The sequence below is a fragment of the Schistocerca serialis genome, chromosome 1, assembly GCF_023864345.2.
Source record: "Schistocerca serialis cubense isolate TAMUIC-IGC-003099 chromosome 1, iqSchSeri2.2, whole genome shotgun sequence".
NCBI lineage: Eukaryota > Metazoa > Arthropoda > Insecta > Orthoptera > Acrididae > Schistocerca > Schistocerca serialis.
Genome location: NC_064638.1, coordinates 312,872,956 through 312,896,164, shown reverse-complemented (window position 1 = coordinate 312,896,164; position 23,209 = coordinate 312,872,956). Strand labels below are relative to the sequence as shown.

General features: G+C 44.1%; 1 protein-coding gene across 1 annotated transcript in view; it reads left to right on the top strand.

Annotated features, from left to right (window-relative positions):
- LOC126469952 (lysosomal acid glucosylceramidase-like) overlaps window positions 1–23,190 on the top strand; it is a 167,195-nt gene extending 144,005 nt beyond the window's left edge. Inside the window, exons 9-11 of the mRNA XM_050097405.1 lie at window positions 2,113–2,399; window positions 18,751–18,846; window positions 22,944–23,190. Coding sequence (XP_049953362.1) covers window positions 2,113–2,399; window positions 18,751–18,846; window positions 22,944–22,953 — 393 coding nt within the window. The 3' untranslated portion in view covers window positions 22,954–23,190. The remainder of the gene's footprint in view (window positions 1–2,112; window positions 2,400–18,750; window positions 18,847–22,943) is intronic.
- Window positions 23,191–23,209: the final 19 nt, after the last annotated feature.

Sequence of the window (23,209 nt, the reverse complement as noted above, 5' to 3'; positions counted from 1 at the left end):
AACAGAACTTAGTTTTCATTTGCCACCATTACGAGAAAATTTGAAGTAAGTTCCAAATTTTCAGTTTCTTCGTTTTGAATAATTTATTATACATCAGCTTCGAAGAACAGTAATGAGTCGGACTGAGGCACAGAAAGCTAGACAGACACCATTTTTGCGCAGACGAAGTAACAGGAATTATGTGGACACTGATAATAATAATTTTTATTGCTTTGAAAGATTCATTTAAATGTGCACTGAACGCTATAGCAAATAACAGGTTTGATGAATTTACAGTGAAGATTTTTTAATGCAAAACATTTCGCATCTGAGATTCTTTAACGTGATACAAGGGCACACACGTTGTGTTGTTACAAGTGAAAAATTAATTTGCCGTCACTAACATAAAAAAATTATTTTTCAATGCACTGCATCAAGGATTCGCTCCAAAAGATTGAACAGTTAAAGAGAAATCAAAGAATTATTTCAATAAAAACAAATGGTCGAATTTCGATCACATGCGAAACTAGTTACTATTATTTCTGTCGATGGTTTACTAATTTTTAGAACTCAAAAATATAATAACTACTTCGTTAATCATGTAGAAAAATAATTAAAAACAAACATTAATGTTACGAGTGGCTTTCTCGCCGCTAGGGCACTAGTGTCGTTCTAACTGTCAGACGGTAACAGTTTTCACAGTAGTGAGTGTCGCGACTGTATATGTTAAGATACGTTCACATTTGGGATTTGTATCGGCACAAGCATGCGCGAAATATGTACACGTCTCTGGGACATGTATCACGACTTGTATGAGCGCGTTACTTGCAAGTCATACATGTACGATCGTGCATTTACATCTAGCGATTTGTATTTATGCTTTCGGTGGTGCAGAGCTGTTCGGAATTCGTGATGGCTTCCCGGAGCTATGTGGAAGACTTAACATTTTTATGTGCTGGGATGCCTGCCCTTTTGAGCGAAGAATGAAAACCCACAAAATGTAAAGAATACAACAATAGATTACGGAGAACACTCAAGATCAAATACACTTATAAACAAACATGGCGGCACATAGCCAAGAAAGACTGGTACTGCTCCTACCCAACTTCTGCGACTTGTCTAGCACATCTCGAAAAGTTTATATACAAAATGTGCAAGCCACTTGTATACCCGGAAGGCGCGCATAAAAGTCGGGTGAACTTTTTTATGAGAAAAAATGATAATTAGTTGAAACCCTCAATTGCCGACAGGTGCTGTTGATATACCTCGATGGGGACAGGTGTAAATCGGTGCCTTGACCGGGACTCGAACCCGGGATCTCCTGCTTACATGGCAGACGCTCTATCCATCCGAGCCACCGAGGTCACAGATGAATAGCGCGACTGCAGGGACTTATCCGTTGCACGCTTCCCGTGAGACCCACATTCCCAACCGTCCACAATCCTGCATATGTAATGTACCTAATAGATATTTGGCCATCTACTCATTACTCGCGCACACTTTGGCGATTCCTTGCAAGAGTTCGGGTAATCTGTGCGCATTCGCACAGACAAAGGCCAATGGCTGGGTAGCCTTTAGCTATATATATGAAGATAGTAACTGTTCTCGAAAGAACGAATACCATTGATGACCGTGCAGCTTCTCTAGAACAAATGATAATTAGTTGAAACCCACAACTGCCGACAGGTGTGTTGTTGATATACCTCGATGGGGACAGCTGAAAATATTTGCCTCGACCGGGACTCGAACGCGGGATCTCCTGCTGACATGGCAGTCCCTGGAGTCGCACTATTCATCTGTGTCCCCGGTGCTCAAGTTGATAGAGCGTCTGCCATGTAAGCAGGAGATGCCGGGTTCGAGTCCCGGTCGGGGTACATATTTTCAGCTGTCCCCATCGAGGTATATCAACAACAGAGGGTTTTAACTAATTATCATTTGTTCTAGACAAGCTGCGCGGTCATCAGTGGTATCTGTTCTTTCGAGAACAGTAACTATCTTCATATATTTTGTATGAGATGTTGTATCGCGACATGTCAAATTGACATGAGGCTCATACAAGTTGTGGAACACGTATCTTATGTAAATGTACCTTTAGATGTGCTACTACTGTGACACGACCGGTGAACCGTGCAGGTGCTAAATCACTGGTCGACGGGCTGGCTGGACTGGAACCTGGCGCTGAACACGTCGGGCGGGCCCAACTGGGTGAACAACAACGTGGACTCGCCCGTGATCGTGAACGCGACTGCGGACGAGTTCTACAAGCAGCCCATGTTCTACGTGCTGGGCCACTTCTCGCGCTTCGTGACGCGCGGCTCGGTGCGGTTGCAGCTGGACGCACAACTGCCGGCCGCCGCCTCGCTGGACAGCGTCGCCCTGGAGACGCCGCAGGGCCGCACCGTACTCGTCCTCTCCAACAAGTAAGCCTCCTCCTCGTCCTTCTTCTACACTTCCAGAGCGAGACATCTGCCTGGACCGATACTCAGGTCTTCCTCTATTTCTTTACGCTTGTAGTTTACGATTTTGAGAGGTAATCTTGGCTACTCATCCTCTTAAGACGGGTAGGACGTCAAACGGGCCGACTTGGAGCAGTAGAGGCACCACAGGACATTTTAATTTGCACTGTCTATACTTTTACAAATAAATTCATAAAACTTTGTCAGCATGACCAGGAAGGATTCAGAATTCACACTCATAGCAGTGGAAGTTCGAAAACATAACGAAGTAATTTTTTTACATGTGAAATTTCATCATTTTTTTCACTTACTACTGGAAGCATTTGTTGTTATAAGTACACTTTTCTTCATAAGTAAGAGAGATTCTTCGATGAATTTTGCACAGCATACAAACCATACTTAAAGGTGTATAAAGCTCTAGAATTTTGCAAATCTATTAAAAACTGTGGTAAAAGTTGTGGTATTTAACTATAAAATTTGTGATTTTCCTAAACATGAAGTTTAAAATAACAGCTCATTCGTTTTTTTTCATAAATGAAATAAATTCTAGAGTTTCATACACCTGTAAGTATGGTATGTATGTTGTGAAAAATTCATCGAAGAATCTCTCTAACTTATGAAGAAAAGTGTACCTATAGCAACAAATGCAGCCATTAGTAAGTGAAAAATAATGAAATTTCGCACGTAAAAAAGAAAATTATTTTGTTATGTTTTCGAACTTCCACTGCAATGAGTGTGAATCCTGAATCCTTCCTGGTGATGCTGACAAAGTTTTATGAACTTATTTGTAAAAGTATAGACACTGAAAATTACAATGTAGTGTGATGCCTCTCCTGCTCTAAGTCGGCCCGTTTGACGTCCAACCCCCTTAATGTGTGTCAGTTCCATTTTTTCGAGGATTTTATTTCAAACCTTCTAGCAGATTAAAATTGTGTGTAGGACCGAAACTCGAACTCGGGACCTTTGCCTTACGTGTACAAGTGCTCTACCATCTGAGCTTCCCAAGCACGACCCACGACCCGTTCTCACAGCTTCAATTCTGCCAGTACCTCGTCTCCTATCTTCCAAATTTCACCTTGCAGAACTAGCACTCCCGGAAGAAAGGATATTGCGGAGACATGGCTTAGACACAGCAGCGGGGATGTTTCCAGAATGAGATTTTCACTCTGCAGCGGAGTGTGCGCTGATATGAAGTTGTGAGGACGGGTCTCTAGTCCTGCTTGAGTAGCTCTCAAAAAGTGGTGTACTTTCCCGCGAAAGGCAAAGGTCCCGAGTTCAACTCTCGGTCCGCCACACAGTTTTAATGTGCCAGGAAGTTTCATATCAGCACACACTCCGCTGCAGAGTGAAAATCGCATTCAGGATTTCATTTGCTAATTGATAAACGTTAAATTTATTCCTAATTCTCTACATTCTTAATTCTGTCTAACCTACTACACTCCTGGAAATTGAAATAAGAACACCGTGAATTCATTGTCCCAGGAAGGGGAAACTTTATTGACACATTCCTGGGGTCAGATACATCACATGATCACACTGACAGAACCACAGGCACATAGACACAGGCAACAGAGCATGCACAATGTCGGCACTAGTACAGTGTATATCCACCTTTCGCAGCAATGCAGGCTGCTATTCTCCCATGGAGACGATCGTAGAGATGCTGGATGTAGTCCTGTGGAACGGCTTGCCATGCCATTTCCACCTGGCGCCTCAGTTGGACCAGCGTTCGTGCTGGACGTGCAGACCGCGTGAGACGACGCTTCATCCAGTCCCAAACATGCTCAATGGGGGACAGATCCGGAGATCTTGCTGGCCAGGGTAGTTGACTTACACCTTCTAGAGCACGTTGGGTGGCACGGGATACATGCGGACGCGCATTGTCCTGTTGGAACAGCAAGTTCCCTTGCCGGTCTAGGAATGGTAGAACGATGGGTTCGATGACGGTTTGGATGTACCGTGCACTATTCAGTGTCCTCTCGACGATCACCAGTGGTGTACGGCCAGTGTAGGAGATCGCTCCCCACACCATGATGCCGGGTGTTGGCCCTGTGTGCCTCGGTCGTATGCAGTCCTGATTGTGGCGCTCACCTGCACAGCGCCAAACACGCATACGACCATCATTGGCAGCAAGGCAGAAGCGACTCTCATCGCTGAAGACGACACGTCTCCATTCGTCCCTCCATTCACGCCTGTCGCGACACCACTGGAGGCGGGCTGCACGATGTTGGGGCGTGAGCGGAAGACGGCCTAACGGTGTGCGGGACCGTAGCCCAGCTTCATGGAGACGGTTGCGAATGGTCCTCGCCGATACCCCAGGAGCAACAGTGTCCCTAATTTGCTGGGAAGTGGCGGTGCGGTCCCCTACGGCACTGCGTAGGATCCTACGGTCTTGGCGTGCATCCGTGCGTCGCTGCGGTCCGGTCCCAGGTCGACGGGCACGTGCACCTTCCGCCGACCACTGGCGACAACATCGATGTACTGTGGAGACCTCACGCCCCACGTGTTGAGCAATTCGGCGGTACGTCCACCCGGCCTCCCGCATGCCCACTATACGCCCTCGCTCAAAGTCCGTCAACTGCACATACGGTTCACTTCCACGCTGTCGCGGCATGCTACCAGTGTTAAAGACTGCGATGGAGCTCCGTATGCCACGGCAAACTGGCTGACACTGACGGCGGCGGTGCACAAATGCTGCGCAGCTAGCGCCATTCGACGGCCAACACCGCGATTCCTGGTGTGTCCGCTGTGCCGTGCGTGTGATCATTGCTTGTACAGCCCTCTCGCAGTGTCCGGAGCAAGTATGGTGGGTCTGACACACCGGTGTCAATGTGTTCTTTTTTCCATTTCCAGGAGTGTATATTCTTTTACTCCTCTAAGAAATTTCATTGCTTCTGACCGAACTCTGCTCTCTTGTTACTTACGTATGAACGTGATTCACTTCCGCACAATACCATGTGGTGTGGAATATCTCCTAATATTGCGACAGACCTCATTCCACCCGGCGTTGTGCAACAACTCGACGTGGCATGGACTCAGCAAGCCGTTGCAATTGCCCTGCAGAAATATTGAACGATACTGCCTCTAAAGCCGTCCTTAATTGCGAAAGTGTTGTCGGAGTAGGATTTAGTGCACGAACTGACCTCTTGATCATGTCCCACACATTTTCGATGAGATTGATTTCGGTTGATCTGGGTAGCCAGATCATTCGCTCGAACTGTCCAGAATTTTCTTTAAACCGGTTGTGGGTGCACTGCCATCCATAAACATTCCATCGTTGTCTGGGAACATGAAGTCTATGAACTGCAGCAATTGGTCTCCAAGTAGCCGAACATAACGGTTTCCAGTCAAATATCGATTCACATGGACCAGAGGACCCAGTTCATTCGCTGTAATCGCAGCCCACACCATCACGGAGCCACCATCAGCTTCCATAGTGCCTTGTTGACAACATTGATCGACGGCTTCGTGGGGTCTGCGCCACACTCAAATCCTACCGTTATCTCTTACAAACTGAAATCGGGACTCATCTGACCGGGCCACGGTTTTCCAGTCGTTTAGCGTCCAACCGATATGGTCACGAGCCCAGTAGAGGCGCTGCAGGCGAGATCTTGCTTTTAGCAAAGGCACTCTCGTCGGCCGGGTGCTGCTATAGCCCATTAACACCAAATTTCGTCGCACTGTCTTAACCGATACGTTCATCGTATGTCCCACGTTGATTTATGCAGTTATTTCACTCAGTACTGCTTGTCTCTTAGCAATGACAACCGTGCGCAAACGCCGCTGTTCTCAGTCGTTAAGTGAAGGCCATTGGCTTCTGCGTTGTCTGTAGTGAGAGGTAAAGTATACTCGCCCCACTCTTGACACTGAGGATACTGGAATATTGAATTCTCAAACGATTTCCGAAATAGAATGTCCTATGCGTCTAGCTCCAACAACTATTCCGCATTCAAACTCTATTAATACTAATCGTGCAGCCATAATCACGTCGCAAACCCTTCAGCATTAATCACCTGAGTACTAATGACAGCTCCGGCAATGCACTGCCCTGTTATACCTCGCGTATGCCACCATGTGTGTATGTGCGTATTGCTATCCCATGGCATTTGTCACCTCAGTGTAAACTAGAACAGCCATGGTCTTATAATATTTTAATCTCCTCTGTCTTCGTGTTTGTTTAGTTTCTCTTTCTCTCACTCTCTCTGTCTCTCTCTCTTTCTCTCATTATCTGTCCCTCACACACACACACAAACACACATACTGCCTGACAAAAAAGTGAAGCAGCCATAAGGCATCGTCGGATCTCAATGTAATTTCGTATACACACACACACACACACACACACACACACTGTGAGGTGACGGGCGAGTTGTGGCGCCCTGAAAATATTCTAACAAGGGAACCTCCCCATCGCACCCCCTCAGATTTAGTTATAAGTTGGCACAGTGGATAGGCCTTGAAAAACTGAACACAGATCAATTGAGAAAACAGGAAGAAGTTGTGTGGAACTGAGAAAAAATAAGCAAAATATACAAACTGAGTAGTTCATGGGAAGATAGGTAACATCAAGGACGCTAGGACAGCAGCAACTCAGTGGTCTCGTGGCAACGTGAGCAGCTGCGGAACGAAAGGTCCTGGGTTCGATTCTTACATGGAGTGAAAATTTTAATTTTTTATTTCCAGTTTATGTGACAAACTCTTATGTTTTCATCACTTTTTGGGGAGTAATTATCACATCCACAAGAAAACCTAAATCGGGCAAGGTAGAAGAGTCTTTTTACCCATTCGCCAAGTGTACAAGTTAGGTCGGTCGACAACATATTCCTGTCATGTGACGCACATGCCGTCACCAGTGTCGTATAGAATATATCAGATGTGTTTTCCTGTGGAGGAATCGGTTGACCTATGACCTTGCGATCAAATGTTTTCCGTTCCCATTGGAGAGGCACGTCCTTTCGTCTACTAATCGCACGGTTTTGCGATGCGGTCGCAAAACACAGACACTAAACTTATTTCAGTGAACAGAGACGTCAATGAACGAACGGACAGATAATAACTATGCAAAAATAAAGTAAAATTTTCACTTGTGGGAAGACTTGAACCTAGGATCTCTGACCTCTTCATCTGCAGCTGCTCACGCTACCACGAGACCATAGCGCTCCTGAACTCACGAACTCCGTAATGTTGCATATGTGACCCATGGACTACTCAGTTTGTATATTTTGCTTATTTTTTCACAGTTCCACACAACTTCTTCCTGTTTTCTCAATTGATCTGTGTTCGGATTATCAAGGCCTATCCACTGTGCCAAGTTATAACTAAATCTGAGGGGGGTGCGATGGGGAGGTTCCCTTGTAAGTTCCGAGTCGGCTGTGGTCACGCGGGCTGCTCAGCAGGCCGACCGCGTGGTGCCGAACAAGAGGGGTGGCCCCAGTGCGTGGTCCAGCCACCATGGTGCTGGCATTTCCTTGGTGACGCTGTGTCGATGAAGGAGACACGTGGTGAGTGCCAAAGATGGCGGACTTTGTGAAACCTTAATGGCAGACATTTCACAGTTCATATAGAAATTAATAGTAGCCAGATGAATCATGATACCTCAAAAAGAAACATGTACATTACCATTATTTGCACGACGATTCTGATGGTGTAGTCAGATTTTCAATGTCTTTATTAGTTTAAAGTTTAGTATCTGACGATAAATTATGCAAGTAACACCCAGTAATTAATTTCCAAAATCTAAACGGTTCATCCGATACTGCCGATCGACGTGTCTTTAGAAAGCAATTAGTGTAAACGTAAATTGGTGTAAATTACAGGCATGTAACTTGAATAGTACATGAGTTATTGGAGGCCAAAGTGGCCGATTACTATCGATCGTGTCAGGCCATAAGTACACCACAGTTACACGAAAAAACGGTTGCAGCATGCTTATAAATATTTTTATTTGTCTATGTCTTTGTTTCTATCCGATACGTACCATTCATGAAAAATTGGTCAGTTATTTACTATGTTTTAGAAAGCACAGAGAGATTAGGCTACTGGCTTATTTCTGTTCTATTCCTTTGATATATGTTTCTTTAATTTGTTCATGTATTTAATAATGTGTGTTAGAGCGTGTTTGTGGCCCAGCTGTAGAAATATTTATTTAATTTCAAATTATTTAAATGTAAATCCAGTATTTCGAATGTGTTTCATTATGTCTGCGAGTGTGCATTGGCTTTTAGACAGGGCGGTAACGCTCTAACCAATCACAGTGATCGTTGCAAAAAGGACACTATGGAAGTGGGGCAGTTCTGAACAGTACGGGAGAAGACACGAGGGAGTCCAGGGCGGTATGGCGCAATGGATGCACAGTCGCGGGAAAGACTTGGGGGGTGGAGCAGTTTGCGTGTGGTCGCGGAAGATAGAAATATTTTGGAGTGCCGACTTGTGCACTTGTGAAATTTCCATGCGTTCTGCAGTGAAGACGTGGTATGTGTTTAGAAGTAAATTTCTCGTGAGCTATGTTGTTGTTCATAACTAATTACGTGAAGTAGGAATCTATTGTTTCCCTTTATTCAACTTACATGTTACTTAATTTCTGGACATCGACACCAATAAGTGTTTTACAGTAACAAAGGGCATTCTTAAAGGTACTTCTGCTATCGTACCCATAATTTAAAGTCGTTAAAATGTTGTTGTTGTGGTCTTCAGTCCTGAGACTGGCTTGATGCAGCTCTCCATGCTACTCTATCCTCTATCCTCTATCATCTCCCAGTACCTACCGCAACCTACATCCTTCTGAATCTGCTTAGTGTATTCATCTCTTGGTGTCCCTCTCCGATTTTTACCCTCCACGTTGCCCTCCAATACTAAATTGGTGATCCCTTGATGCCTCAGAACATGCCCTACCAACCGATCCCTTCTTCTAGCCAAGTTGTGCCACAAACTTCTCTTCTCCGCAATCCTATTCAATACTTCCTCATTAGTTATGTGATCTACCCATCCAATCTTCAGCATTGGTGTAGTTCATGTTTAGTGTTTTTACCAGCCTGGTGGGGTATTTAAGGTGTGTGAAGAGCGTCAAGTATTGAGAGACTCTGGGAAGCATATGGAGATATCACGTATTCATATAAGACAGCGTTATCAGCACCCAACAGAGTTTGAAAGGGAATTCATACTGTGTCTTCATTTGGCTGGCTGTTAGAGTTGTGCAATGTCCAGATTTGTAGAGCATTCGAATGATGGAGGCCCTACGTTGGACTGCATCGGGACGTGACTGACATACTCGTCGCCGAGGTTCTGGTCGACCATGTCTGTTCGCTACAAGGAAGAATCGCCGTACTGTGCATCAAACACATCGTAAGCCCTTCACATTTGCGCTTGCATCTGAGGACGAGTAATGGACTCTCTGGAATATTCTGTGTCATATCGCACCATTGGTAGGAGAGCTCCCATTCTTCTAGTGTTTCGTGGAGGCATAGCGGTGTTAGTGCTGGCGTCAAGGTATGGGGAGCCATCAGATATCACTGGAGGCCACGGCTGGTAGTAATTGAGGGAATTCTGATGGCACAGCGATACGTCACGGATATCTTGCGTCCTCATGTGTTACTACTCATGCAAAAGTGTCGTAGTATTCACAATTGCAGTGCTCGTCCACAAAAGGCACGTAACTCTATGAACTGTTTGCGTGATGTTGAGCTACTCCCGTGGCCAGCAAGACCCCCAGATCTGTTTCCGATATAACACAATTCAGACCAGCTCGGATGTCAACTTCGTTTCAGTGCGTTTCAGTGCGAATACCCGTGGTATCAAGGACCAGTTACAACAGCTATGAGCCGGCTTACCTCAGGGGAGGTTTTACGGCACCGCGCCCAACCAAATTAGAGTATACATTAATTGCAGAACGGGTGCAACGTCATATGAAACATGGGCTCAGACTGCCAAGTTCGTTATAATTTTCAAATGGCTCTGAGCACTATGCGACTTAACTTCTGAGGTCATCAGTCGCCTAGAACTTAGAACTAATTAAACCTAACAAACCTAAGGACATCACACACATCCATGCCCGAGGCAGGATTCGAACCTGCGACCGGAGCGGTCGCTCGGCTCTAGACTGTAGCGCCTAGAACCACACGGCCGGCCGCGGTGGTCTAGTGGTTCTAGGCGTGCAGTCCGGAACCGCGGGACTGCTACGGTCGCAGGTTCGAATCCTGCCTTGGGCATGGATGTGTGTGATGTCCTTAGGTTAGTTAGGTTTAAGTAGTTCTAAGTTCTAGGGGACTGATGACCACAGCAGTTAAGTCCCATAGTGCTCAGAGCCATTTTTTTTAGAACCGCACGGCCACTCTGACCGGCCGTTATAACTGTCACTCGATTTTTTTAATCGCTGAAATAACATCACATACGTTCTCAACTCGTGAACTTTGATTTCGTTTTCTGCTCCCCATCTGGGTGCTTCACTTTTTCTTTCAGGCAGTGTATTTAAAAATTTTGCTGTTTTCTCCTGAAAAACCCAAACCACAACTGGCAAGAGGCTACGGCTCATATAAACCTGTCTTTAGGGAATCTCTCTATGACAAGTTCACTCGCACTCCTCACCAAAGCTGTTCCTGTCCAGTTGCAGCCGCACACTCTCCGCAACACCAGATTTTTGCCGACTTTAAACGTTGCTGTCCGCTTAGTAACAGGAGCCAACTATTTTTGCCATAGTGGAACGAGCGTGCCTGATTTTGGCATTGAAAAAGTTATGATTTGCCGTTTTTCGCAAGCTTCTCTCTTCAGTGTGACGTCCAGGAGTACTATTTGAACTGAAACAGCGGTGAGAAACATCGCTGCTACATAATTTCTGACGTCACTAAGACGTCAGCCACAGGCGTTTCATCCACGTGGCACATTTGCACATGCAACAGGTCCAGCGCTGAACAGTTTTTCGCGGAAAAGTAACCGTTAAAGTTTTCAACTGAAAATAATGGCACCGTTTAGGATTAGGTGCAGCACTGGAAAAAAGTATCATCGGCGTAAAACTGGGTGTATTTTTTAGCGTTTGAAGAATTCAGTCATCGTAATTCTTCTTTATTAATCCAAAAAACTTATTTAATACAAATCGATGACGGTTTTTTCTCGTATTTACATACTCTGTTACATTCTGTTCTGCAGTGAATGATTGTGGACTCGGTCACAAAGACTGTTTGCTTTACTTTGTTGTCAAAGCTCGCCTGAAAATCATTTGTTTATATACTCTCGCATCAAACGACGTTCTCCTGTAAGTTAAACTGTCGGGTAGCCAAAACTGAAATTAGTGATACTGTAACTCACTTCGAGCTGTTTTTGCAATCCTGATTTACGTATATTTCACCGATTTTTGCTTTCACATAATACGTCTTTACAATAGGTCGTCTACATGTTTCATTGCAGTTCTGGAAACTTTTCATGCTTGTTTTAATACTTAACCCTTTTAGTTGCCGTAGTTTTAGCTCATTTTCTCACGTCGAATGTCGCAGTGCTGAGTCTGCAGCTTCCACCGGGATGCACAATGGAGATCAGACTGTGTTAAACAGTGTGTCGTGACGTTTCACTGTGTGGCTTAATATTGTGGGGTGTGTCTCGAAATTTTGTTCCATCCAGAGCGACACGCCCATCGTTTACGCCAAAAGATGATACGAGTGAAAGTCATCCAAACGTTGCGCTATTGCGATAAACTCACTTTGCTTTCTAGCCGGCACCTTTATATCGAGTAAAATGGTTTTGTCTGTGTGTCTGTTTTTTAATGTCTTCTTTAAAAGACTCATCTAGTTTCATCGGATTACATCCCATTTGTGTTGGCCGTCGGAACTAAATACTTCATTTACATGGATGTAACTTTTCGATAACGTATAACGGACCTACGTGTTCCTAACGTCCCTGTTGTCCGGGAAAAAGCATCGGTTCCGAAGAACAACTTAAATCCAAAAGAAATGTAGAATTTTTGTAACCGAGTTGTTATTGCGCGATTACTTTTACTCAATAACGATCGAAAGAATTTTGATAAATGATAAAAACCGAAAAGTAGTGAAATTTCAGATAGTGACGTATTTTTAGTTTAGATTACAATGGTTTAGAAAACGGTAGCCAGCGAACAATATTGTATAGCCGTTAATCAATTTGGAAAAGTATTTACGTAATAATTAATGTAAAACAACCAAGTGGGAACGAACACAATAAAATTGACTCGAACTCAGATTCAAAACCACAGCTGGTAATATGAAATAAATCTAATCGTGAAATCAGTAAAACAAATTGTGCTAAGCACGTGCACTTGATTGGTAATTGTTTGGTACTCAGTTTGCGTGATAAATAGCTTCGCGCAGCCTACCATAACACATACTGTTAGTATTTCTATTAGTGTAGTTGTTCTTAAGTAAATATTTTCTGTTAAGCAAAATATGTCTTATTAGCACGTAACTTTCATTAAATAACTACTGATTAACTTTTTTATAACACTATTACGTATTTTGGAAATGATAACAGAAATTATTGATCACACAAAGAAATTAAACATTCTGATTGCACACTAATCTTTAAAAACTCGCTGAAATTACATTTTCATAATCATTGGATGTTAATAACTGTTTTTAAGTGAAGATTTCGCTGAGCAGCAAAGCCCATTACTTATAACTACCAATCTCAATTATTTTTTAAGTTTTGATTACTTTCATTTTTAAACAAATTATCAAAATTAAATCAGCTCTGCAATTTTAGTCTTTTTATCGTCAACAGTGACACTAGGTTTTAGTTAATAATCACAGGATAGGACTCTACTTGGTAAGCGTACCGGGTTAAGCACTTTTAACACAGCATTGACGTAAAGTTAGTAATTATTCACAAAATGAAACTACTACCCTGGCTAATTTTGGTATACTTCGGAATATTAAAGTTGGTCTGGCCGTACTTCAGTGACTGGCTGCTAGTGCTGCGTAAGGTAATAATCGCCGACAATGCATGGCGACAGGCTATTCTTATAGACACGTTGCAGTAAACAATTTTGGGTCCACTTTGCTCTTCTTTCATTTTACACCACTGGCCATTAAAATTGCTGCACCGCAAAGATGATGTGCTACAGACGCGAAATTTAACGGACAGTGTGATATGCAAATGAATAGTTTTTCGGGGCGTTCACACAAGTTTGGCGCCGTTGGCGACACTTACAACGGGCTGTCACGAGGAAAGTTTCCAACCGATTTCTCATACACAAACAGCAGTTGACCGGCGTTGCCTAGTGAAACGTTGTTGTGATGCCTCGTGTAAGGAGGAGAAATGCGTACCATCACGTTTCCGACATTGATAAAGGTCGGATTATAACCTATCGCGATTGCAGTTTATCGTATCGCGACATTGCTGCTCGCATTAGTCGAGATCCAGTGACTGTTAGCAGAGTGTGGAATCTGTGGGTTCAGGAAGATAATGCGCCAGTCACTACCTTTGATGAACTGTGGCATCGTGTTGAAGCTGTATGGGCTACTGTACCTGTACACGCCATCCAAGCTCTGTTTGACTCAATACCCAGGCGTATCACGGCCGTTATTATGGCCAGAGGTGGTTGTTCTGGGTACTGATTTCTCAGGATCTATGCACCCAAATTGCGTGAAAATGTAATCACGTGTCAGTTCTAGTATAATATATTTGTCCACTGAATACCCGTTTATCATCTGCATTTGTTCTTGGTGTAGCAATTTTAATGGCCAGTAGTGTACAAGTAGAATTTTCAGTAGGATAATTACAGCATTTAGAGCTGAAATGGTCAATAATCCTAGATTGGGGACCGGGACAGCATGATGGGTGAATACTGTGCTGTTGTGGTACTCAGTCAAAACACTGTTTGATGTAGCTCTCCATGCTACTCTATCCTGTGCAAGCCTCTTTGTCTCGAATAACTACTGCGACTTACATCCTTCTGAATCTACTTACTGTATCCATCTCTTGGTCTCTCTGTACAGCTTTTACCCCCATACTTCCCTCCAATGCTAAATTGGTGATTCCTTGATGTCCCAGTGTGTGTCGTATCAACTGATCCCTTCTCTTAATCAGATTGCGTCACAAAGTTCTTTGCTCACCAATTCAGCTCAGTTCCTCCTCGCTCGTTATGTGATCTACCCAACTAATCTTCAACATTCTTCTGTAGCAGCATGTTTCCAACGCCTCTATTACCTTTTTGTCTAAACTGTTCATCGTCCATATTTCACTTCCACACATGGCTAGACTGCATACATATACTTCCAGAAAAGACTTCCACTCACTCAAATCTCTATTCGGTGGTAACAAATCTCTTCTTCAGAAATGCTTTTCTTGCCATTGCCAGTCAACATTTTATACCCTCTTTACTTCGGCCATCATCAGTTATTTAACAGCCCAAATACCAAAACTCCTCTACTACTTTAAGCGTCTCGTTTCCTAATCTAACTCCCTGACCATGCCCTGAATCAATTCGACTACATTCCATTATCCTTGTTTTGCTTTTTTTGATGTCCATCTTATATTCACCTTCCAAGACACTATCCATTCTGTTCAACTACTCTTCCAAGTATTTTGCCGTCTTGACAGAATTAGTGTCATCGGCAGATCTCAAATTTTTTATTTCTTCTCCCTGAACTTTAATTCCTTCTCCTAATTTTTCTTTGGGTTCCTTTACTGCTTGCTCAGTATACAGAATGAATAACATCGGGGCTGGGCTACAAACCAGTATCAATCCGTTCTCAATCACTGCTTGGGCCTTGTTTCGATTTAGGTCTTTCAGTGCTCTATAGAATTCTTCTCGCAGTATCGTGTCTCTCACCTTTCCCTTCATCTACGCACTCTTCCATTTCTAGAACATTGCCTGCAAGTTCATTTCCCTTATATAGACCCTCTATTTACTCCTTTCACCTTTCAGATTTCCATTCTTTCCCTGGGACTGGTTTTCCATCTGATTCTAAAGATTAACTTTCAAAACGCTGTACAACAACACCACTGGTCAGAATGATGTCAAATTTCAACGGGATATTATCGGATAAGGGGGAAAACGTACAGAAGAAGAAAAATTGATCAATAGACGGTGTTGTATGTGTCAGAATACGTAAATGAAAACACCTACCATGCGCACGACCCACTGAAGTTGGTATAAACACGCCGGGTACATGGCTTTTCCTCCTTTCGCGTCTGCGACGTTCGCCATGACTGTCTCAATGCAGGATCGCGCTCTGCTTGTAAAGCTGTATTACAAGAATGATGACTTTGCACACGTCACTCTGTAGAAGTTCCGGGCACTGAAGGGTTTGAAAAAAGGCGTTGGTCCAATGACTATCGTGGGTATGAAGAAAATAATTCGTAAATTCGGAAAGACGGGTTCTTTTGGTGTGCAACATGCTAGAGGGAGGAAACGAATTGATTCGACGTCAGTGGAAGCAGTGGTCACAGCAATAGAGGAGTGGGGGTGTGCAAACGTATAGTGCTCGGAGGATTGCCTGAACAATGGACATACCCGTGAGCATGGTGCATAAAATCCTACGAAATATCCTTCTTTGCTATCGATTCAAAATTACCCATGTGCACGAGCTGCTTCCTGTTGACCTGCTAGCAAGGGAGACCTTTGTTTTATGATTTCTTGCTCACATGGAACTGGACAATGACTGGCCGTGGAAGATTTTTTGTGCAGACGAAGCCCACTTCCGTCTGACAGGATATGTCGCTACACAGAGTTGTCGAATATGGGAAACGGAAAATCCACACGCATATCAACCAGTACCACCACATCCTGAAAAGAGTTTATGTCATAATTTATCATAGGCCATATTTTTTCGAAGAGACAGGTGCTTCCGGTCCTGTTACCTGTACCGTCACTGGTAAGCTCTATGAGTGTCTTTTGCGCATCCAAGTCATTCCAGCTCTCCAGCAGCATGGAAGAGTTGATGGGATCATTTTTATGCAAGAAGGCGCACCTCCGCACATTGCAAATCCAGTTAAGCAGCTGCTGAAGAGCCGTTTCGGAAATGCTAGAATTATCAGCCGCCATTTCCCTACAGTCTGGCCGTCCCCAGCGCCTGACTTCTGGCTGTGGAGCTATCTGAAAGATGTTGTGTTCAGTGCTCCGATTGCAAACGTAGCTGCATTGAAGGCGCTCACTGCGCAACACATTCTGAACGTGACCCCGCGAACGCTTCGATCAGTTGTGGGACATGCTGTTTCACGATTTCAACTTGTTGCAGAAAACGGTGGACGGCATACTGGACATGTTACGCGCCAGTCACACGGAAATTAATAATCCAATTTGATTTTGATTGATGCTTTTCATCTGGTTTTTGACGTCAGGGCAATTAAAACCGATGAGAGTGATGTTTTTTATGCAGTTTTTGGCCTCATCACAATTAAAAACTGATTTTTCCCATCCGATGTGATATGACATTGCCGTGGTGGATGGGTTTACGTAATTCACAGTATCACACCTGTACACCCATGCACACTGAATAATACAGTTTGTTTAAGGTCAAACGTACATCTTAGGCATTGTTGTATGATTCATTCGTCATTCGCAGTCGACCACTGTTAAATTATGATGCTTACAGCGCCATCTATTGTTACATTTTGTAACTATTTACTTTTTCTTCTGCCATACGTTTTCCCCCTTCTCTGATAACATCCCGTTGCAATTTGATGTCATTGTGACCAGTGTTATGTCTACAGCGGTTTGGAAGTTTAATTATAATCATGCTGTATGTATACAGCTGCTTTTCTTTTCTCTTTAATTTTCCGTAGGCGGTATCTATCTTTCCCACAATGAAATAAGCTTCTAAATGCTTACATTTATCCTCTACTCATTCCTGCTCAGGCGTTTCGCATCTCCTGTGAATCTCATTATTTAACTTTCATGTCCCCTTTTGCCTGCTTCATTTTCTGCATTGTTGTATTTTCTCCTTTCATCAGCTAAAGTCAATATCTCCGGTATTATCCAAGGATTTCTACTAGTCTTGTCTTTTTACCAATTTGGTCCTCTGTTGGCTTTACTATTTCCTCAAAGCAACCCATCCGTCTTCTATCGTAACCCTATCCCCGGTTCTAGTCAATCGCTACCCAATGCTCTCGTAGCAACATCTGTTTCTTTCAACTTATCCAGGTTCCAGCTCCTTAAATTCCTTTTTGCGATTTCTTTAGTTTTAAACCAATAAATTGTGGTCAGAGTCCACACCTGTACCTGGAAATGTCACTAAACATGATTCAGATAACCTTAATACGGGTTGCCCTGTTAAATGGAGAAGGCGACGATTAAGAATACATTGAAACCAAGCTGCTTAGTCACTTTATGTTACACGCAAACTGCTCTGTTACGTTTTTATGGGTATAAAAGAAATTACGAGGGCTATTCGGAAAGTAAGTCCGATCGGTAGCGAAATGGAAAACGCTATGAAAACAAAAAAATATTTTATCTGCAACATTCAGCTAGAACTTCTAGCTACTCTCTTCATAGCCGCTGCTCCGACTTAGACATATTTCGTAGCGTTGTGCTAACTTTCCAATACCAATACTGTCGTCATAAAAGATAGCCACTTGTATATTCCGCCAATACTCTACGTTGGTCTAAATGTCTTCAAAGCCAGCGGTTCATGTAAGCAGTGATGAAACTGTCATCCAGTTATGGGCTGTATTGTGGGTGCCCAAACACTTCACACTGAAAACGCTGCAGGAGCATCTTCATTGCCCCTGCAGAGTGCGGCCGAGAATTGTTATGAAGAACGAGCCGCATGACACTTGTGCTATGTGGGCTGCAAGACATCAGGCAAAGTCTCTCACCGGGCCCTCATACTTGGCGGGAGACGCTATTTCCCAGACATCTTTGCCTGCTATCTGTGCATTAGGAACTGAAAACAGCGTCGTGACGCGATCTACAAGCATACTGGAGACTCTGGCCAACACATCAGTGCAAAGGTCCATCGAATTTTCACAGTGGTTTGCGTTTCGCAACCGATTGGAAATTACTTGCCGAATAGCTCTCGTACGTTTTGTGAATGACTCTCCATCTGAGGAAACGTGCACTTGTCTCTCTTTCTCTCTCTCTCTCTCTCTCTCTCTCTCTCTCTCTCTCTTCCAACAAGATTTCAGTCACAGCTATGCTAAGATACAGCATCTGAACATATTATCGGCGTCACTGTGGAGTACTGAATCTAAAGTGTTTAGAACGTCTGGGAATACCGCCGTTCTTAGCAGAGATACGTCGTGTCTGTAGGGCGAGAGTTCCGTTGCCACGGTCGATGCTGTCGGAAGGCGTGCAGGTGGCCTTGGAGCAGGATGTCCCATCCATTTACGCCACTGGTGTGGTGCTGTGTTTCAGGGCGACTGAGGAGGTGTCGGTGCGCGTGCGGGATCCAGCACTGGGGGAGGCTCTGCTGACGCTGCCGGCCAACTCCGTGAGCACCCTGCTCTACACGTGAGTCCACCACTGGCGGCGCCAGATGCTTACTTGTTACACCACAGCTGATACCAAAGACCTATATAAACAACACAGACCGGCCAAGGTGCCTCCATATTTGAAACTACACTACAGGCCATTAAAACTGCTACACCAAGAACAAATGCAGAAGATAAACGGGTATTCATTGGACAAATATATTATACTAGAACTGACATGTGATTACATTTTCACGCAATTTGGGTGCATAGATCCTGAGAAATCAGTACCCAGAGCAACCACCTCTGGCCGTAATAACGCCATTGATAAGCCTGGGCATTGAGTCAAACACAGCTTGGATGGCGTGTACAGGTACAGCTGCCCGTGCAGCTTCAACATGATACCACAGTTCATCAAGAGTAGTGACTGGCGTATTGTGACGAGCCAGTTGCTCGGCCACCATTGACCAGACTTTTTCAGTTGGTGAGAGATCTGGAGAATGTGCTGGCCAGGGCAGCAGTCGAACATTTTCTGTATCCAGAAAGGTCCGTACAGGACCTGCAACATGCGGTCGTGCGTTATCCTGCTGAAACGAGTAACCAAAGGCATCCCACACCATCACGCCAAGTGATACGCCAGTATGGCGATGACGAATACACGCTTCCAATGTGCATTCACCGCGATGGCGCCAAACACGGATGCGACCATCATGGCGCTGTAAAAGAAGCTGGATTCATCTGAAAAAATGATGTTTTGCCATTCGTGCCCCCAGGTTCGTCGTTGAGTACACCATCACAGGCACCCCTGTCTGTGATGCATGGTCAAGGGTAACCGCAGCCATTGTCTCCGAGCTGATAGTCCATGCTGCTGCATACGTCGTCGAACTGGTTGTTGTCTTGCAAACATCCCCATCTTTCGACTCAGGGATCGAGACGTGGCTCCACGATCCGTTACAGCCATGCGGATAAGATGGCTGCTAGTGATACGAGGCCGTTGGGATCCAGCACGGCGTTCCGTATTACCCTCCTGAACCCACCGATTCCATATTCGGCTAACAGTCATTGGATCTCGACCAACGCGAGCAGCAATGACGCGATACGATAAACCGCAATCGCGGTAGGCTACAATCCGACCTTTATCAAAGTCGGAAACGTGATGGTACGCATTTCTCCTCCTTACACGAGGTATCACAACAACGTTTCACCAGGCAACGCCGGTCAACTGCTGTTTGTGTATGAGAAATCGGTTGGTAACTTTCCTCATGTCAGCACGTTGTAGGTGTCGCCACCGGTGCCAACATTGTGTGAATGCTCTGAAAAGCTAATCAGTTGCATCTCACAGCATCTTCTTCCTGTCGGTTAAATGTCGCGTCTGTAGAACGTCATCTTCGCGGTGTAGCAATTTTAATGGCCAGTAGTGTAATTGAAAACTTAGCCACCAGGATTTGCAAAGTCATGTTACGCGACGTAGGCGTCTGCAAGTACAGAGTTATACAGTTTCGTTTGTCACGCAATAACATTTACTATTACCAGTTGTGATTCTTTCTCTATTTATTGCCCGCTCGACGCGTTTCGGGAAACACTTCCCAAATACGAAGTGCGTTTTTCAAGTTCTATGGCATCTCATGAGTGATGTTTGTGATGTGGGAGCTGCTGCATTATTCTGGTGCCTTTAATGAAAACACACACATTTGTGTAGTTATTACTGAAGTATCCTGTTCTATAGATCCTTGCGGATGTCAGTGTAACTTCTACATACAGTTATTACACCTTTGACTTGGATAACGTTTAGCGAATTTCGCTCCATGAAGTTATGTCGTACGTATGAATCAAAGAAATATATTTATATAAGTCGCTGGTATTTATAAGGAAAGCACAAGAGAATAGTCTTAAATAAACATTTTAATACGCGGTTCGGAAGGTTAATTACCGTTGCTGTTGAGGACAATTCGAGATATGTGAGCTAAAGCTTGTTTTATAGCGTGTCGTCTTTTTCTGTGGCTTTCAAATGGTTCAAATGGCTCTAACCTCTATGGGACTTAACGTCTGAGGTCAGCAGTCCCCTAGACTTAGAATTACTTAAACTTAACTAACCTAAGGACACCACACACATTCGTGCCCGAGGCAGGATTCGAACCTGCGACCGTAGCGACACCGAGGTTCCGGACTGAAGCGCCTAGAACCGCTCGGCCACAGTGGCCGGCTTCTGTGGCTTTCAACAATTCTGATAGGAGATGGGACAGTTGTGTTTCATCTCATACTGCGGAAGGATTTTTGATTAAGGGATTGAACAATCCATTCTCCGACTCGTAGAACGCTGGTTTTGGCTTTCCTGATAACGTCATCCTCCTGAACAGGTTGGTTGGTTGGTTGATTTGGGGGGGGGGGGGGGGGGGGCGGGTCAAACAGCGAAGTCACGGGCTGTGTCCTTTCAAAGGAACCATTCGAGCATTTGCCTGAAGTGATTAGGGAAATCACGTAAACCTAGGCCAGATGGTCGTACGTGGGTTTCAACCGTCGTCCTCCCGAAAAGAAGGCCAGTGTGCTAACCACTGTGTCGCCTCGCTCGGCCTCCTGGGTAGCCCTCACCCAAAGTTCCGTCTGGGGAATTATTTTATCTTCGGAATATTTTACCCAAGACGATTCCATGATCTTTACGTCCTACTGTTGAGCTGCATGTCCTTAGGGGAAAAAGGATCTGTGATTTCCGCCTTGTTTTCAGCCGTTCGCAACACCAATACAGAAAGGTCATTTGGCATCTCCATACATACCTCTCCTTTGGGGTTGAACCTACGTTTGTCTGTGTCGTTGGGGCAAGCAGGCTACCCTACGACGGCAAGGTGGTTGGTTCACTTGCGGTAGGATCAATGTACAGTCACAAAAATCTTTGATATTTTGCAGGATCAGAACAAAATCTTCAGATAATAAAGCAAATCTCTTATCATTTCTTCTGGAAAGATCCTTCTTACTTAGAAGAGACACTGCAAACAATGGACAAAAATAATGGTTACGTTTATTTGAAAACCTTTCTCCGTGGCCGAGGCTGCTAACGCACGAATGTGAGGTGGCGCTCGGCTCGAGGGCAGACGTTCAAGATTCTGGTAGCAGAAGAAACTTTCACCACCAGCATTTTGTCGGCACGTGGTGGAGACGTGGTAGGAGTAAGCTCCAGATCACCAGACTTTACGCCAGCTTCTTGGATTAAATTCCAAACCCCTCCGCAGCGTGTCGTGGGGTGAGGGCGTGTGTCACTGCTGACGGTGATCACTCGGGTGGAGACGCTGAACGCGACGGTCGAGAGGGACAGGCTGCGTACCAATACTGGATTACACCCTCTCCGTCCTCTCGTGACCACAAAAGCAAATACATGGTACATTACTATGAACATACTGTTTACAGTCACATACACTTAAGGCACAGTTACTACACGCCTCGAAAACTTTTTCCAGTTAGGCTTGTTCTGTTGAACCCACCTTCAAGGACTACCAGCCAACAATTTCATAAGACTCTTTCTTTTCATTTTTGTTGTTAAATTTTTGTTTCACTTGTAACATGAGCAGTGCCAAAGAACATAGTACTCGTTTTTATTAAATTTAAACCATTGTCCTACGTAAAAATATGTGAATGACAAGTACGCAGTTATAGAACAGAAAAAAATGTACACATTATCTGTAAACACAGTCGTTCTACATCATTTCTACAGAACTCGAGTGAATAAACCAACCGGCCATTAACTAACATTTGGTAATAGTTGATGGCGATCACGCCTAAATGTTGCCAGAACTGTTTGTCAAATATTCTCAAGACAACGGGTAATGTGATATTCCTTCTTCAGAATGGGCAACAAAATTGTATGTATTAAGCTAGGGGCGTATGAATTAGCCTACCATTTCACTTACAACGTTAAGCGTTGGCCTAAATGTAGTGTAATTAAATCAATATAGCCAAAAATTAAAGTGATATTACAAATTTCATTTCCTGAAGACAGTGAGCTGGTGCTCCAGCGAAATACTGAGAGTTTTTATTATATACATGCATCATGAGGCACAAAGCTCGAGAGCTTTAGCTGCTGGGGAAATGCCTTTTCTCAATTTCGGCATTTAATCCCCCTGAAAATTAATTGTTCTTATTTTACAGGAGCAGCTAACGCAGACCACAAGGATTCGAAATAGCGACGGAGCAACTTGGTCCTCGTGAACTGTGAAAGGAAGAGAGTGAGAAATATAAAAGAGCTGAATTATTTCCTTTTGTGTTTAATTCACAAGTTTTGTCAAATTCAAACTCGAACAGATACAAAAATGTTACCAACTTCATGGGCTAATTATTCATTCGAAACTATGGTTCAAGTACATTCATAGTTCACAAATTTTGTATAATATGCCTTCAATACCGTATATATGAAA